We start from the raw sequence: 15195 nt of genomic DNA on the forward strand, positions 1-15195 counted from the left end.
TTCAAACCCTCATGAGGTCACTTTCTGGTGTGGCTGGTGAAACAGACACAGCAGGGTGACCATCAAATGCTCCTCCAGCTGTTACCCTTCCCAGCTCCGACTGGTTCCCATGCTGACCCTGGCTTTGTGCTCCACAGGGACCCTCTTCACCACCCGACAGGTGGAGTTCAATGCCAGCCAGCCTACCCTAGACCTGGTGGTGGAGGCCCGCGACCACGGCTCTCCCAGCCTCTCATCCTGGGCCACAGTGCAGCTCCAGGTTCTGGATGTTAACGACCACAGCCCCCGCTTCCAGGAGCCATGCTACAATGCCAGCGTTCCCGAGGACCTGCGCCCAGGCACCACTGTGCTAATGCTGGAGGCGGGTGACGCCGACCTCTCGCGGGAGAATGCTGGCTTTGATTACACCATTGTCAGCGGCAACGGCGGCAACGCCTTCCAGGTGGAGAGCCGGGTGGCCCGGGCTGGGGGGCAGCTCCGCACGCAGGGAGCCCTGGTGCTTGTGGAGCGCCTGGACTTCGAGGCCATCCCGGTGTACAACTTGACGGTGGCAGCCTCGGACCGGGGCCTGCCGCAGCGCAGTGCCACCGTGCCCGTGCTGATCACGGTGCAGGACGTCAATGACAACCCGCCCGTGTTCAGCCGGGCCGAGTACCGTGCCGCGGTGAGCGAGGCCGCGCTGCCTGGCACCGAGCTGCTGCGCGTGGCAGCCCACGATGCCGACTCGGGGCCGCGCGGCCGCGTTCACTACACCATCAGCTCAGGTGACCAGCACGGGCTGTTCCAGCTGCATGAGAGCACAGGGGCCCTGAGCCTGGCGCGGCCACTGGATCGGGAGGCCCAGGCGCTGCACACACTGGTGGTGCGGGCCACGGACACGCCGGGCGGGCACTTTGCGCTGGTCCCCGTGGCCATTGAGGTGAAGGACATCAACGACAATAAGCCGTACTTCCCGGTGGAGGTGCTGAGCGCCAGCATCCGGGAGAACTTGCCCCCCGGCACGCTGGTCACCACGCTGCGTGCTGTGGATGCCGACACCGGCGCCTTTGGGGAGCTACGGTACGTGGTGCTGGAGCAGGCAGTGGGGGACCCCGGCACGGGGGACGGCCGGGATGCCTTTGCTGTCAATGGGAGCTCTGGGGAGCTGCGCTCCCGCCTCACCTTTGATTATGAGCGAGCCAAAGCCTTCCAGCTCCTGGTTCGGGCCACCGACGCCGGCAATGCCTCAGCCACTGTGACTGTGCGGGTGCTGGTGACAGGGGAAGATGAGTATGATCCCATCTTCCTGAGCCCCTCCTTCAACTTTGAGGTGCCTGAGGGCGCGCGCAAAGGGCAGAGCATTGGGCGGGTGCTGGCCACGGATGAGGATGAGGGGGTTGACGGTGTTGTGCTGTACACCCTGGCAAAGCCCTCACCATACTTTGCCATCAACCAGACCACGGGCTCCATCTACCTGCGTGTGGACAGCCAGCCCCAAGCTGGGGCTGGGCGTGCCAAGAGGGAGCCACGGGAGATGAGCCTGGAGGTGCAGGCACGCAGCCCACTGCCTGCTTCCCGTGTGGCCTCTGCTCAGGTCACCATTGACATCACACACACCTCCTTTGGGCTGGCACCTGACCTCAACCTCCTGCTGGTGGCTGTGGCCGCCTCGCTGGGCGTCGTGGTGGTGCTGGCTGCCGTGGCCATCGTGCTGGCCCTGGTGCGCTCCCGGCAGCGCCGGGGCCACAAGAAGGCAGAGGGAGAGGGGGCACTGGCCCGTGCGCAGAGCGGGTCCTTGCAGAAGCTGGGCCGTGAGGAGCCAGCGCTGCCCGGGGCTGAGCACATCTACCACCAGGCGCTGCCAGGGTATGGGACTGAGCCGGCGGGGCCCTACACGCGGGGCGGCTCTCTGGACCCCTCGCATTCCAGTGGCCGTGGCTCTGCTGAAGCCGCTGAGGATGACGAGATACGGATGATCAATGAGTACCCACGCGTGGCCAGCATCACAGCCTCCATGCAGGAGCACATCGCTGCCCGCGGCCCTGACTCTGGCATCCAGCAGGATGCTGACCAGCTCTCCGACATCTCCTGTGAGCCAGCTGCGTTGGAGAGTGCCCAGTGGTTCAAGAGCAAGAAGGGCTCTGGGCTGCTGCTGCCGGGGCCGCCCCTGCAGCTGTACCGTGAGGATGGCGGGGGCAGCGCCTTCCTGGGCGTCCGCTGCGGCCTCAGCGTCTCCTCACAGCCCCAGGACTACGCCTTCCCCGAGGACGGCAAGCCCTCTGTGGAGGGCTCGCTCACCGCCATTGTGGCCAGCGATGAGGAGCTCCGCGGCAGCTACAACTGGGATTACCTGCTGAACTGGTGTCCCCAGTTCCAGCCACTGGCCAGTGTCTTCACAGAGATCGCCCGCCTCAAGGATGAGAGCTCCCTGCGCAAGCCCTTCCCAGCCAAGCCCAAGGCAGAGCCCAAGCCCCGCATCGACCCCCCGCCCCTCATCACCTCAGTGGCCCATCCAGGTGCCAAGTCTGTGCCCCCCAAGCCACCACCAGGCAGGACCTTCCCGCACCCATCCTCGCTGCGCCGCTCGCCTATTAGCCACGAGGGTTCCATTTCGTCCTCTGCCATGTCGCCCAGCTTCTCCCCATCGCTGTCCCCGCTGGCCGCCCGCTCCCCTGTGGTCTCGCCCTTCGGCATCTCACAGGGGCCGTCCACCTCCACCATCAGTGCTGAGCACTCGCTGGAGCCCCCTGAGGAGGCCGAGCTCAGGATTTAGAGCTGGGCCCCTGGACTCCTCTGCCCCAGCCCGCAGCCATGGGGCCAGAGCGGGGACCAGCCCAGGGCTGCTCAGATGGGTGCTCATCCCGGCACTGTGCCTGGCCTGGGCCCTGGGACTGCGGATGCCCTTGGGGGCTGTGGCCCCTGTCCCTCCCCACCGCTTGGCAGACCCTGTGCTGGCTGGTGCCCTATGGACTGCTGACCCCAGTGCTGGCACCCCGGGGTGATGGTCCATGTGCTGCTCGCGGTGGCTCAGATTGGTGCTGGGCAGGATGGTGCTTCACGGTACTTGGTGCTCGGAGAGCGAGGGGAGCTGAGGGGGCTGGAGGCCCAGACCCTGCCCTACCCAGGGCCATGCAGCAGCCTGGGTGCAGGAGGACCCTGAGCCTTCCCTTGCAACCCTAGGAGCTCCCAGGGCAGGGGGACGATGCCCCATGGCTGGGGGTGATGTCCCGGCGCAGGGTGCGATGCCCCGGAGCACGGATGCTGCCTGTGGGAGTGAACCTGCCCCCTGGCCGGGAGGGGACACTCACCGGGCTGGCTGCAGCAGAAGGCAGCAGTGCCTACATCTTGCTGCCTTTCTGTGGCTGGGCAGGGACAGGAGAGCCTTTGAGGTCTCTCCAGCCCTTTGGCTACGCACGTCAGGTGACATATCTAGGGAATCTCCTGCCCAGAACTTGAGGATGGTTCCTGTGGTCCTGGGAGGGAGGCGCCTGCCATGCTCAGCGTGGGAATCCCATTCCTGGGAGCAGGTACCTCTCTGGGCAAGGGTCCCAGGCAGGGACAGTGCCCAGGCACAGGCAGTACAATGGGGCTGGCAGAGCAGTGTGCAGCTGACAGGGACAGCCAGCCTCAGCTGCAGTGGTGATGGCTGCTGTGACCCACACCCACCTCAGGCCCGGCAGGCAGCCTGCAGCTGCAGGGGCACAGGTGGGAGGTGGTGCCCCAAAAAGCCACTTCACCCAGCATATTCTCTTACAGCCACAGTGGGGACACTGGGCATCTGGCCTTCCCTGGGGCCCTGTCGCATGACTGCTTCCCAGGACAGTCTAGGCCACCTCCAGAACATGGTCAAGGTGCCAGAACCCCCTGCTCCTGGCCCCAGCCCCTGTGCGGGGCTGCTCTGCACCCCCGTCATGCATGTTGTGAGCCCGGACGGAGCCCCTGCCACGGGGCCGGTCCCCATCTCCTCCCAGCACTGGGCACGGCCCCTCACACAGGCAGTGTCACGCTCGCAGCACACTTACCCCACCGGGCTCTCCCTGAGCCCAGCTGCTCACCGGGAGCTGCTCCCACGTCACGGGCCCTGGGAGTGCAGCCCTGGGCTCTGTGATCCCCGCATGGCCATGGGTGCAGAGTGAGGGCTGGAACAGCATGGAGTGCCCCACAGCAGCCCTGAATGCCTAGTCTGGTCACGGGTGTGTTTGGGGATCGGGGGGACACCCCACGCCTAGCAGAGCCGGGAGGAAGCTCCTTCCCATCACACGTTCCCCAGACCCAGCACGTGTGCGGTGGGGCTGCAGCCTCAGCCACAAGGGTGTTGTCACAGCAGACAAATGCATCGCTTCTGCCCGTTCCCCCATTTCCCATGAAGAGCCATCTGTGGCTGCAGCTCCCTGTGTCACACTCAGCCTCTCATCCCCCTTGTGCTATGGGGTCCTGGCACATGCCACTGGTCCCAGGTGCTGTCCTGGACACAGGGCAGTGACAGGGGACAGGCATCTGCAACAGTGACAGAGCACCAAGGGGGCACCACCAAGGGCCATGCCCACTCTGCCAGGGACCCACAGGGGCCTGAGGTGCCCTGGGAGGGGGAGACGGTTCTGCCTTGGCACAGGGACAGCCCACAGAGGCTCTTGGGGTGGGCACCCCCATCCCCTCTCTGTCCTGCTCACAAGCACTGTGGGGACACATTCTCCCCAGGCCCCGTAGGGGCACTCTGGGGGTGTCCTGTGTCCCCCACGACAGTGGGGGCACTCTAGGGCTACCCGGTGCCCTCCAGTCCGATGCTGGGGTGCCCCATGCCCCCCGGCCTTGTGCTGCCCAGGCTGCCCACACAGCCCAGCTCCACTGCACATCTGGGATGGGGACACAAATGGGTCACCCTGCACGCCACAGGAAGGGCCAGACACACGCACCGTGCTTTGGGCTGGGGTCACTGAGCCCCCAGTTATTTATTTTTACACATTGTACTACAATTCCTGTTTTTACTCGTTTGTACCTTTTGTATTGTGTCTCGTGGAGCTGCATGTACCAGCGCTGCCCACGGCCGCGCAGGGGCCACTCGGTGCAGCCTGAACCCAAGTGCCAACGTCTCAAAAAATGCCTTAATAAACCACGTTTGTACAGACACAGCCCCATTCCTGCTGCCGTGGGCTCGTGCCAGGCTGGCACCATGTTCCCATGGGATTGACGTTGGGGGGATACTGGACCTGCCCCACGGAGGGCTCACATGGGGCTGGCCAGGCTCTGGCACTCACATCTATGGCTGCGTCCTGCCAAGTCCTCTTCCTGAGAGGCCAGTGAAGCTGCAGCAGGACCATGGCCCTGGGGCTGTCCAGCAGCGAGGCTGGGTGTGTTTCCATACAGGCACTCATGGAAAGCGTGTCTCCAAACGTGCACACAGCTGGTCCCACATGCCACAGGCATCCCTGTCCCGTCCCGCGCCCTTGCTCTGGTGAGGGCTGTGGGCAGGGCTGTGCAGGCCCGCAGAGCTGCAGCAGCCACACCTGGACACATCATCTGCCCAGCAGGGACCTCACATTCCCAGGATCCCCACTGAGGACACCTGGACACACAAATTCCCCAAACCACGGCCTCATCACAGCCAGCACACACAGACCTGCCCTGGGGATCCCAGTGCTCCAGTGATCCTACCAGTCTGCCCAGCAGCTTTGGCTCTGCTTATCCCTGTTGGGTGACACAGACATGCACAGGGCTCTTTGCTGATCTCCAGACACTGTGACCTGACGCCACACAGGCTCCCCTCACCAAACAGTGCCCCCCATCCCCGGGAAACAGAGTTGGAGAACCAGGAGTGGCTGTGCAGCCATCAGGTGTTGGATGTGGCCAAACCCACGCAGTGACCATCAACCACCCATATATGATCAGTCACTTCCATCCCGCCTTCCCTGCTTTCCTTTTTCTGTTGTTCCCCAAACCAAGCTGTTTACTCCCTGTCCTGAGCTCTCAGATTCCAACACCCCACAGCGAGTCCTGCACAGCCCCCGCCTATTCTGCACAGCCCCCCAGGCACGCCCAGCCCTGGTGGCAGCGCTCTGGGACCCGGGGAGCACTCCTGTGTCCCCGCTCTGACAGGGCTCCTCGCACTGCAGGGGTAAGCACAAGCCAGCACAGCGGGGGCAGAGGGGGAAAGGGCCACCCTCTCCCTGATGGTCCCTGGGGCTCCCTCTGCTCCTTCATCCCCACCCCGACCCTTCCAGCTCCCTGCTGGGGCACAGTGGGCATGCTGGCTGCTCTCAGTGCCACTGTGCTCCTCTGGTGTTCCTGGCCTCGGGAAAACCCAACTGCCCCCGGCAGGGACTCCCTTCACCCCCTCTGCGGGAGCGGCACACGAGGCTCCCGGGGGAGCGGGGCTCCAGCCCGGGCACACCGAGGCTCCCTGACCTCCCGGGCACCGGACCAGCAGCAGATGCTCCTTAACACGATTAGCTCTGCCCGGCCACCTTAATCCCGCTGTCCAGACAGATCCTGATATCATCCCCGGCAAATCCCATCCCACTTAGAGTCCATCCCCAAACGGGACATGGGGCATGCAGCCCCCACAGCACCCCAGCCCATGGCTGCGGCCAGGGCAGCTGGTTCCCCCTCTGTCTGCGGGCAGGAGGAGCCCGGGGCTGCCAGGCCAGGGCAGCCAGCCGCCGGGGCTGGAGCAGGGGAGCAGGAACAGACACCTCTGGCACTGCTCCAGTGCGGGGGATCGGCAGCCACGGCCAGGCAGGTGGTTTTCCTATTGCCTGTCTCTGCCTGGCCTGGACCCCGCTCTGCAGAAGCAGGAAAACAGCTGGGAACTGCTGGAGCCGTGGGATGTGCCGTGTGACTGGGCTTGTCACCGAAACTGCAGGAAAACCAAAAAACTCTCAACAACGTTTTTACTGTTAGAGAATCAAGGCATTACTTTATTCTGGCCAGGATTTTGTTCTGGCCAGGATGTGCAACAGAAATCATTTCATCCACATATGTCCTGGGTTATGTAGAGAAAATCATTCCATGACACATGAATTTTACTAGATTTTCCACATATTTTATACAGTCAAAACACATAGAAATTCATTGGTTCGTTGTTCAATGGTCACAAGTTTCGAAGTTCTTCATGTTTGGTTTCCTATTTGAGGGTTGATGTCTGGAGTTGATGTTCGTTAATGGTTGTTATCTTTTGTGTTAATGGTTGTTATCTCCTGCGCTACCGCCAGCAGCCCCTCCTGCACGGGACCCCGGACCCCCGCCCGGCCCGGGACCCGAGCAGGACCCCCAGCCTCACAAGGGCCTCTCGTCCCGCCCCAGCAGTCCGGGACCGTCAGCCCTGCAGGACGCCCAGCCCCGCAGGGAGCCCTGGCCCCCGGCACCCCGGCAGCCCGACACGGGCCCTGGGCCGAACCGCCGGTCCCAGCCATCCCGCCGGGAACATGTCCGCACCGCGCCGGGAGACGGGCGGGAGCAGGGGCCGGCCACGGCCGGGAGCGAGCCGCCTCTCAGGCCCGCCCCGCCGCCCGGAGCCCCCGCCGGTGCCGGTGCCGGTGCCAGTGCCGGTGCCGTGCCCGCCCCGAGCCCCCGCCGGTGCCGGTGCCGGTGCCGGTGCCGTGCCGGTGCCGTGCCCGCCCCGAGCCCCCGCCGGTGCCGGTGCCGGTGCGCGGCCCCGCCCGTCCGGTGACGGCTGTCACGTGGCCGCTGTTTTGGTGTCCCCACGTGGCGGGAGTCACGCGCCCGCACACGCACGTGACCGGGCGGCACGGCAGCATGGCGCGGGGGTAACGGGCACCGCGCGGGGGGCACCGGGACGCCCCTCGGTGGGGGCGGTAACGGGGCGGGGGCGCCTTCCGGCCCCGGCGGCGATGGGGACCGCAGGGGTCCGCCGGGGCTCCCGGGTAACGGAGGCTCAGGGTGTCCGTGCGGCTCCCGGGTGGCGCTGGGGACGGGGACCGGGAGGTCAGGCGGGGTTCCCCGGTGGTGAGGGCTCGCGGGTCAGGCGGGGTTCCCCGGGGACAGGGTGACAGGGTCAGACAGGCTCCCCGGTGCTGGGACTCGGGGAGCTCCGGTGGGGCTCCCCAGACCCGGGCTAGGGCGTAGTCGGACGGCCTTCGGGCTCGGTCCCCGGTCAGTCCCGGTTCCCCGCGGCTGTGCCATTTCCTGTGCTCCCCTGAGCCCATTGCAGGTGTTGGTGGGTCCCCGCCGTGCTGGCGCTGTGTGCGGCCGCCTGGAGCTGCGCGCCGGGGCTGGCGCTGGAGCTGGAGCGGGACCAGCCGTTCCGGTAGGTCCGGGGCGGTGTCCGGGCCGGGCTGCGCCGGGCTGGGGTGCCGGTGCCGGCCCCGCTCACCACCCCCCTGCAGCGTGCCCCCCGGCTGGGCCCATGCCGGCCGCGTGGATCCCGGGCACCCGGTGCAGCTGACCTTCGCCCTGCGGCAGCGCGGCACTGCCCACCTCGCCCGCCTGGTCCAGGCTGTCTCGGACCCTCGGTCCCCGCGATACGGTAACGGCCACATCCCTGAGGCCCTAGACCCCCGGGGCCTGTGGGGGGATCTAACCCCCTCTGTGCCTCCCAGGGCAGTACCTGACCCTGGAGCAGCTCAGGGACTTGATCCAGCCTTCCCCAGCCACACTGATGACAGTTCTGAAGTGGCTACAAGGCCATGGAGTAGAGGAATGCCGGAGTGTCACCACCCTTGACTTTCTGGAGTGTTACCTGCCTGCAAGGTGAGCTCCAAGGGCTGGAACCAGCTCTGCTGGCCCTGTGCTGGCTGTCCCTGTGTCTCACTACTGTCCCATCCTGTGGTGGCTGTTCCTGTGTCCTAGTGCAGTCCCACTCCGCAGTGGCTGTCCCTCTCTCCCAGCCCTGTCCTGTGCTGTGGTGGCTGTCCCTGTGTCCTAGGCCTGTCCCGTCCCACAGCAGCTGTCCCTGTGTTGCAGCACGGCCGAGCGCCTGCTCCCCGGGGCCCAGTTCCACCGCTACGTGCAGGGCCAGCACAGCCTGGTGCGGTCCCCACTGCCCTACACGGTCCCTGCAGAGCTCGCCGAGCACCTGGACTTCGGTACGTCCCACCTGGGGGAGGTGAGGCTGCGGAACGCAGGGGCAGCTGCTGCTGGGGGGACAAACCTGCCTCCTGCAGATCCCCGTTCCGTGGGATCTGGTGACTGTCCCACGAGGAGCGCAGGGGATGCCAGGCTGAGGCTGTGGCTCAGCCATGGGAGGCTGAAGAGGCTGTTCCCCCAGGCCAGGGCTGCAGGGCTGGGCAATCCAAGCCCTACTGTTGGCCTGCCCATGTGGAAGTGGGGACAGTGGTGGAGAGCCCAAGGGCTCTGTCCTGCCTCTGCACCCTGACAGCCTCTCATCCCGCTGGGCTCTGCTGCAGTGGGTGGGATGCACCGGTTCCCCACGGAGCGCAAGGCAGTCAGCAGAGCCAGGAAGGAGCCACAGCTGCCACGGGCGTCGTTCCACCTGGGCGTGACACCGGCCGTCCTGCGCCAGAGATACAACATGACAGGGGGGGACGTGGGGCTCCTGTCCAACAACAGCCAGGCCTGTGCACAGGTAACCGCTGCCCGTGTGCTGTGGCAGTCCAAGGGATTGGTGCTAGTCTGGGGGTCTTGGGACAGCTGGGTGTCCCTCGGTGGCTGCGGGCAGCACCTGGTGTAGCACAGACCCGTGCTAGGCAATTTCCTACGTCAGGATCAAAATGTTACCTTGTTTTTTTGAGAGGAGACAACCTGTCCCTCTGTGTCCCACAGTTTCTCGAGCAGTACTTCCACCAAGCTGACCTGGCTGAGTTCATGCAGCTCTTTGGCAGTGGCTTTGCCCACCGCACGCAGGTGGACCGGGTGGTGGGGCACCAGGGCCGTGGCAAAGCCGGGCTGGAGGCCAGCCTGGACGTGGAATACATCATGAGCACAGGTGCCAATGTCTCCACCTGGGTCTTCAGCAACGCAGGTACTGGGGAAGAGCCCCGAGGGGCAGGGGGAGCTCCTGCAGGGGGAAGGAGAGCACCCAGAGGGAGGAGAGGACGCTCGGAAGTGTGAGGGAGGGGGCTGGAATGGGAGAGGGGAGTGCTCGGAGGAGTGAGGGGAGAGCTTGCAGGGCTGTGCAGACAAGGGGCTGTAGTACGGCCCCAGGTGCTTTCCCAGCTGCTGTGAGAGTGCACCCTGTGTGCTCCCCGAGTCAGAGCTGGCACCGCATTCCCAGCTCCTGGGGACATTGCTCTGGCTCTGTGTAGTGACTCTGAACTGTGTGAACAGCCAGAGTGTCCTGAAGCAGGGATTTCATTGCTGGCACCATGCGGAGCAGCTGCCCCGCTCAGCTCATGAAGGAGGGCACAGCCCTCCTCCCGGGGGGTTTTCCATCTCTGCTGCAGCTGAGCTCCCACCCACGAGTCTCCCAGTGGAGCAATGAGGGAGAGTGAGGGAATTTGGGAAAACAAATTGCCAAACAGCTTGCACAAACACAAACAGGGGTAGTGCTAGGGGCAGTGTCCCTGTCCCAGATTGGGAACTGGCTGAACAGGTGAGTGCCACAGGGACAGTGGTGACAGTGACAGCAGACGAGCGTTGCCCTTCCCTCCGCCCTCACAGTTACTGGTGTGGGAAGGGTGCAGGTGCAGTGACATGGGTGACTGAGAGTGAGTGGGGGTGGCGGGGGCTCTGCTCCCCTCCCAGTGGAGAGGGCTGGAGGGCAGGGAGGGACCCGGGCAGGTGGAAAGTGTGGAGGTGGCACATGCACCACTCTGCTGGGACCTGTTGCCAGAGGAGGAGCTGAGGCCCCGCTGGGTCCACAGGTGCCCATGTGGCTGCAGCCCTGGGGCAGAGTCTTGGAGAGGGGTGTGAGTGTAGCCCCCTGTCCTGGCCTAATGATGACCCTCTTGCCAAGCCCATGGGCTGAGCTGCAGCTCGGTGCCATGCAGTGTGAGGAGCCTCAGGATGTGCTGTGACTCCGTGGCCCACAGGAAGGAGCACTTGGGGCTGCCCTGCGTAGGAAGGTGCTGGTGCTGATGAGGCAGGGCTCCTCGCGCTGTCCCCCGTCCCTGATGTCGGAGGAGCTATCCTCGTGTCCCTCCCCCGATATCTTTGCAGGGCGCCACGAGAGCCAGGAGCCCTTCCTGGCCTGGCTGCTGCTGCTCAGCAACATGTCATCGCTGCCCTGGGTGCACTCGGTGAGCTACGGCGACGACGAGGACAGCCTGTCCTACGCCTACATGGAGCGCGTCAACACCGAGCTCATGAAGGCGGCGGCGCGCGGCCTCACCATCCTGTTTGCCTCAGGTGTGTGCCTGCCACGGCCGAGCTGAGCACCGAGCAGGGCTGGGGAAGGGCTGCCTGGGTGCCAGGGTGGTCACCTGTCCCCTGTTGTGTGTCGGCAGGTGACGACGGTGCTGGCTGTCGGCGGGAGCACAGTGGGAACCACACGTTCCGGCCCAGCTTCCCGGCCTCCAGGTGGGTGCGAGGGGGTCGGCCCGGCCAGCCCCAGCGCCCCGGGGGTCTGAGCCCTGCAAAGTCACCTGGGGATCCTCACCAGCACACTTAGAGACCCAGAGCTGCAGCCTGTGCTTGGGCTGTGGGGCGAGGTTGTGGTACCGGAGGGGGCTGTTGGTGGCTGCTGAGGCCCAGGCAGCCGTGTGCCCACCTGCAGTGTCCCCGTTTCCCCAGCCCCTACGTCACCACGGTGGGTGGCACGTCCTTCAAGAACCCCTTCCTGGTGACAGAGGAGGTGACGGATTACATCAGCGGGGGCGGCTTCAGCAACGTCTTCCCCATGCCTGAGTACCAGGTAGGGCCACCTGCGCAGCCAGGCTGGGGGCTGCAGGGTTAGGGCTGGGGGGACAGTGGGCTTTGGGGATGTGGTGGATGTGGGGATATGGGATCTGGCCGTGCTGTCCCCAGGCTGCTGCTGTCGGGCGTTTCCTGCGCTCAGCCTCGAAGCTGCCCCCCAGCTCCTACTACAACAGCAGCGGCCGCGCGTACCCCGACCTGGCTGCGCTCTCCGACAACTACTGGGTGGTGACAAACCGCATCCCGCTGCCCTGGGTGTCGGGCACCTCGGTAAGGAGCTCGGCCCCTGCCGCCCTGCGGCACGGCGGGCCCTGGGCTGAGGGGTTGTGCCCACGCAGGCGTCCACGCCGGTGGTGGCAGGCATGGTGGCACTGATCAACGACCGGCGCCTGCAGCGGGGGCTGGCACCCCTTGGCTTCCTCAACCCTGCGCTCTACCAGCTGCAGAAGCAGGGGCTTGGTGATGCCTTCTACGATGTGAGTGGGGCAGGGGACGGGGGCTGGAGGGGCTGTACTGGGGGCTGAGGGGACATTGGGTGTCCTGAAGGGTTGGGCTGAGGCTGGGGTGGGCCTGTCCATGGGGCTGGGAAGGCTATGTGTGCTCCAAGGGCTGGGCTGGGGGCTGAGGGGCTCTCCTGGGGCTCCTGCTCCCAGAGCTGTGCCTGGGGCAGGGCCAGCAGTGTCCTGCTGGGGGGCAGGACAGAGTCCCTATGGCCTTCCCATGGGAGTGGTGTCCTGGGAGTCCCTATGGGCTCCTGTGAGCTTTGTGGGGCAGGTCCCCTTGTGTGGCCGGGGCAGCAGCACCCAGTGACTGCAGAGGTCCCAGGGTCCAGCTGAGCCTGCTGTTGCACATTGCCAGTGTCCTGAGGGGACCCTGGGCAGGGGTGGCCTGTGCCATGAGGGGTGTTGCGGGGGTCCCTGCGTCAGATGTCTGGGGGCCCCTGTCCCCGGGATTCCTGTCTCAGGGATGGCAGGGACGGTTGTCCCTGGTTCCTGGGGACTGCAGGCAGGGTCCCTGTGCCCATGGTAGCCCTGTCCCCGGTGGTCCCAGTTTCCCGGGGTCCCTGTCCCAGGCCTGTGAGTCTCCTGTGCTCTGGAGGTCGCTGTCCCGAGACTTGGGGGAGGTCCCCGAGCCCCCGCACTGAGGCTGGTCCCCGCAGGTGATCCAGGGCTGCCACCTGTCCTGCCTGGACGGCACCGTGCAGGGCCAGGGCTTCTGCGCCACCCCCGCCTGGGACCCGGTCACCGGCTGGGGCACCCCCAACTTCCCGCGCCTGCTGCGGGCGCTGGGGCCGCGCTGACCAGGACGCCGTGGCCGGACCGCGGTGCCGGGCAGCGGGATCGGGCAGCAGGATCGGGCAGCGGGACCGGACAACAGGATCGGACAGCGGTGCCGGGCAGCAGTGCCGGGCAGCGGGACCGGGCAGCGGTGCCGGGCAGCGGGACCGGGCAGCGGGACCGGCAGCGAAGGCCGCGGAACCGGGGGCGGGGCGGGGCCCGCGGGGGCGGGGCGGGGCCCGCGGGGGCGGGGCAATAAACAGGTGAAGCCCCGCCCAGCGCCTCTGTTTGTGCCCGCGCCTCCGCCAGGGGGCGTGCGGAGCGATGAGCGTCGGAGGGCGGGACCAATGACGGGGCGGGGCGGGGGCCCGGCAGGGCCAATAGGCCGGCGAGAGGGGCGGGGCGGAGGGGCGGCGGGGCCAATAGAGCGGCTCGGCGCGCGCAGGCGCGGAGCGGAGGCTGGTGCCGGGGACCATGAGCGGCAGCGCCGATCCCGACCCCGCGCCGGCGGCCCCGGCGGCCCCGCCTGGCCCCGCCGAGGGCAGCAAACCCAGCCCGGCCGCCGTGGGCAGCGCCGGGCCCGGGGCGGCGCCGGCTGCGGGGGGCGGCGCGGCGCGGGCCACCGAGGGCTGTGCGGCGGGCGGGAGGGGGCCCGGTGAGTCGCGCAGGGGCCGGCGGGGGAGGGGCCCCGCGCACGGGAGCCCCGCGGGACGCCCCGAGCCGCCGTGGCCCGGGGAGCGGCGGCCGCGGGGTCCCGGGTCCCGCTGACCGTGCTGTCCCGCAGTGCCGGTGTCCGCGGCCGTGGCCGCCCCCCCGGACGGGGCCATGTCCAACGGCGTGTACGTGCCGCCCGCGGCCAACGGCGACGTGAAGCCCGTGGTGTCCACCACGCCGCTCGTGGACTTCCTCATGCAGCTGGAGGACTACACGCCCACGGTACCGGCACACGGGGCGGCTCCTGTGGGACGGGACGGGGCACGGGGCAGGTCCCGCGGTGCTGGGGGACGGGGCGGCTCCTGCGCCGCGGGATACAGGATGTGGGAACGCTCCCACGGCGCCGTGGGGCTGTTCCAACTCTTCTCTTCCCAGATCCCGGACGCCGTCACGGGCTATTACCTGAACCGGGCAGGGTTTGAGGCCTCGGACCCCCGCATGTGAGTGGCCGCAGGGTGGGGGGGAGTCGCGGGGTCCGGCAGAGGGGCCCGCCGACCCCTGCCCCCTCGCCGACACGGGCCCTGTCCCGCAGAATCCGCCTGATCTCGCTGGCGGCACAGAAGTTCATCTCAGACATCGCCAACGACGCGCTGCAGCACTGCAAAATGAAGGGCACGGCCTCGGGCAGCTCCCGCAGCAAGAGCAAGGTGAGGGCACCGAGGGAAGCGGGGAGCCCTCTCTGGGATAGCGCTCAGCCCGCAGCCACCGAGGGCAGGAACACGGCGTGCAGAAATCCCGAAACCTGCTGGGCTTACGGGTCCCTGCAGGTGGGGACACGAGGGGGGCACGGAGCTTGTGGGCACACTTTGGTGCCCCCCACCCCAGCAGTGGCCGCAACTCGGGGCTTGGGGAGGAGCTGGAGTGAGGGGTCCTGGGGACCCTCCTAGTGCCGTATCTGGGGTCCAGGGCTCTGCAAGGCCGGTGGGATTTGGTGCTGGGTGTCTGGGGACATCTGAGGGCAAAGAGCAACAGAATGTGGGGAGCTGGGAATGCCCTAATGCTGCCCAGCACCTCTTCAGGGTGTGGGACACGCCTGTCCATGCACCCTGGGGGGTCCCACAGCCCCCGTGTCCCTGCTGTGACTGCCTGCCCTGTGACAGGACAAGAAGTACACGCTGTGTACTGCCTGCCCTGTGACTGCCTGCCCTGCCCCCAGGACAAGAAGTACACGCTGACCATGGAGGACCTGACACCGGCGCTGGCCGAGTACGGCATCAATGTGAAGAAGCCACACTACTTCACGTAGAGCACGGGGAGCTTGGGCAGTGTGTAGGGGTCCTGTCGGTGCCATTAAACACCTCACAGGGTTTTGTGGGAAGGCAACCTTGCTCCTGTGCCTGCGTCCACAAATGCTGGCCCTGGTCCTCCACATGCTCATGCCCCTCTGCCAGTCACGGGGGCTTGGTGCTCCCAACAGTGCTGGAGCAGAGTGGGGTTAGGGGACAGGAACTACCCA

At 66.6% G+C, this 15195-nt stretch overlaps 3 protein-coding genes across 4 annotated transcripts in view; all 3 read left to right on the forward strand.

Annotated features, from left to right (window-relative positions):
* The window catches only part of DCHS1 (dachsous cadherin-related 1), a 41311-nt gene extending 37500 nt beyond the window's left edge, over positions 1-3811 (forward strand). Inside the window, exon 21 of the mRNA XM_038148689.1 lies at positions 138-3811. Within this exon, the coding sequence (XP_038004617.1) occupies positions 138-2752 (2615 nt within the window). The 3' untranslated portion in view covers positions 2753-3811. The remainder of the gene's footprint in view (positions 1-137) is intronic.
* Positions 3812-7678: 3867 nt separating this feature from the next.
* TPP1 (tripeptidyl peptidase 1) lies at positions 7679-13114 on the forward strand. The gene is made up of 13 exons (XM_038155203.1): positions 7679-7742; positions 8147-8242; positions 8322-8461; positions 8535-8685; positions 8899-9020; positions 9342-9520; positions 9718-9916; positions 11053-11241; positions 11340-11412; positions 11626-11746; positions 11860-12018; positions 12087-12224; positions 12908-13114. Exons 1-13 carry the CDS (start codon positions 7732-7734, stop codon positions 13046-13048), a joined length of 1719 nt encoding a protein of 572 aa, XP_038011131.1. The 5' UTR covers positions 7679-7731; the 3' UTR covers positions 13049-13114.
* A 161-nt stretch (positions 13115-13275) lies between these two features.
* On the forward strand, positions 13276-15062 carry TAF10 (TATA-box binding protein associated factor 10). Of its 2 annotated transcripts, none has more exons than XM_038149661.1 (5): positions 13276-13680; positions 13810-13961; positions 14115-14179; positions 14272-14386; positions 14840-15046. In XM_038149661.1, the coding sequence occupies exons 1-5, from the start codon at positions 13500-13502 to the stop codon at positions 14912-14914; spliced, it is 588 nt and encodes a 195-aa protein (XP_038005589.1). In that variant the 5' UTR covers positions 13276-13499; the 3' UTR covers positions 14915-15046. The 2 variants fall into 2 exon arrangements, with proteins under 2 accessions (XP_038005589.1, XP_038005578.1); XM_038149650.1 differs by having other exon boundaries at positions 13288-13680; positions 14896-15062.
* The last annotated feature ends 133 nt before the right edge of the window (positions 15063-15195 follow it).

Source organism: Motacilla alba, chromosome 1 (genome assembly GCF_015832195.1).
Source record: "Motacilla alba alba isolate MOTALB_02 chromosome 1, Motacilla_alba_V1.0_pri, whole genome shotgun sequence".
NCBI classification, from domain to species: domain Eukaryota; kingdom Metazoa; phylum Chordata; class Aves; order Passeriformes; family Motacillidae; genus Motacilla; species Motacilla alba.

Bases quoted from the DNA above. Each gene is read 5' to 3' on its own strand.
- TPP1 (XM_038155203.1), top strand. The intron at 8,243-8,321 runs GTAGGTCCGGGG...ACCCCCCTGCAG, and splicing joins GAGCGGGACCAGCCGTTCCG to CGTGCCCCCCGGCTGGGCCC. The intron at 11,242-11,339 runs GTGTGTGCCTGC...GTGTGTCGGCAG, and splicing joins CACCATCCTGTTTGCCTCAG to GTGACGACGGTGCTGGCTGT.
- TAF10 (XM_038149650.1), top strand. From the start codon at position 13,500: ATGAGCGGCAGCGCCGATCCCGACCCCGCGCCGGCGGCCCCGGCGGCC. The intron at 13,962-14,114 runs GTACCGGCACAC...TTCTCTTCCCAG, and splicing joins TGGAGGACTACACGCCCACG to ATCCCGGACGCCGTCACGGG. The intron at 14,387-14,895 runs GTGAGGGCACCG...CCCTGCCCCCAG, and splicing joins GCTCCCGCAGCAAGAGCAAG to GACAAGAAGTACACGCTGAC.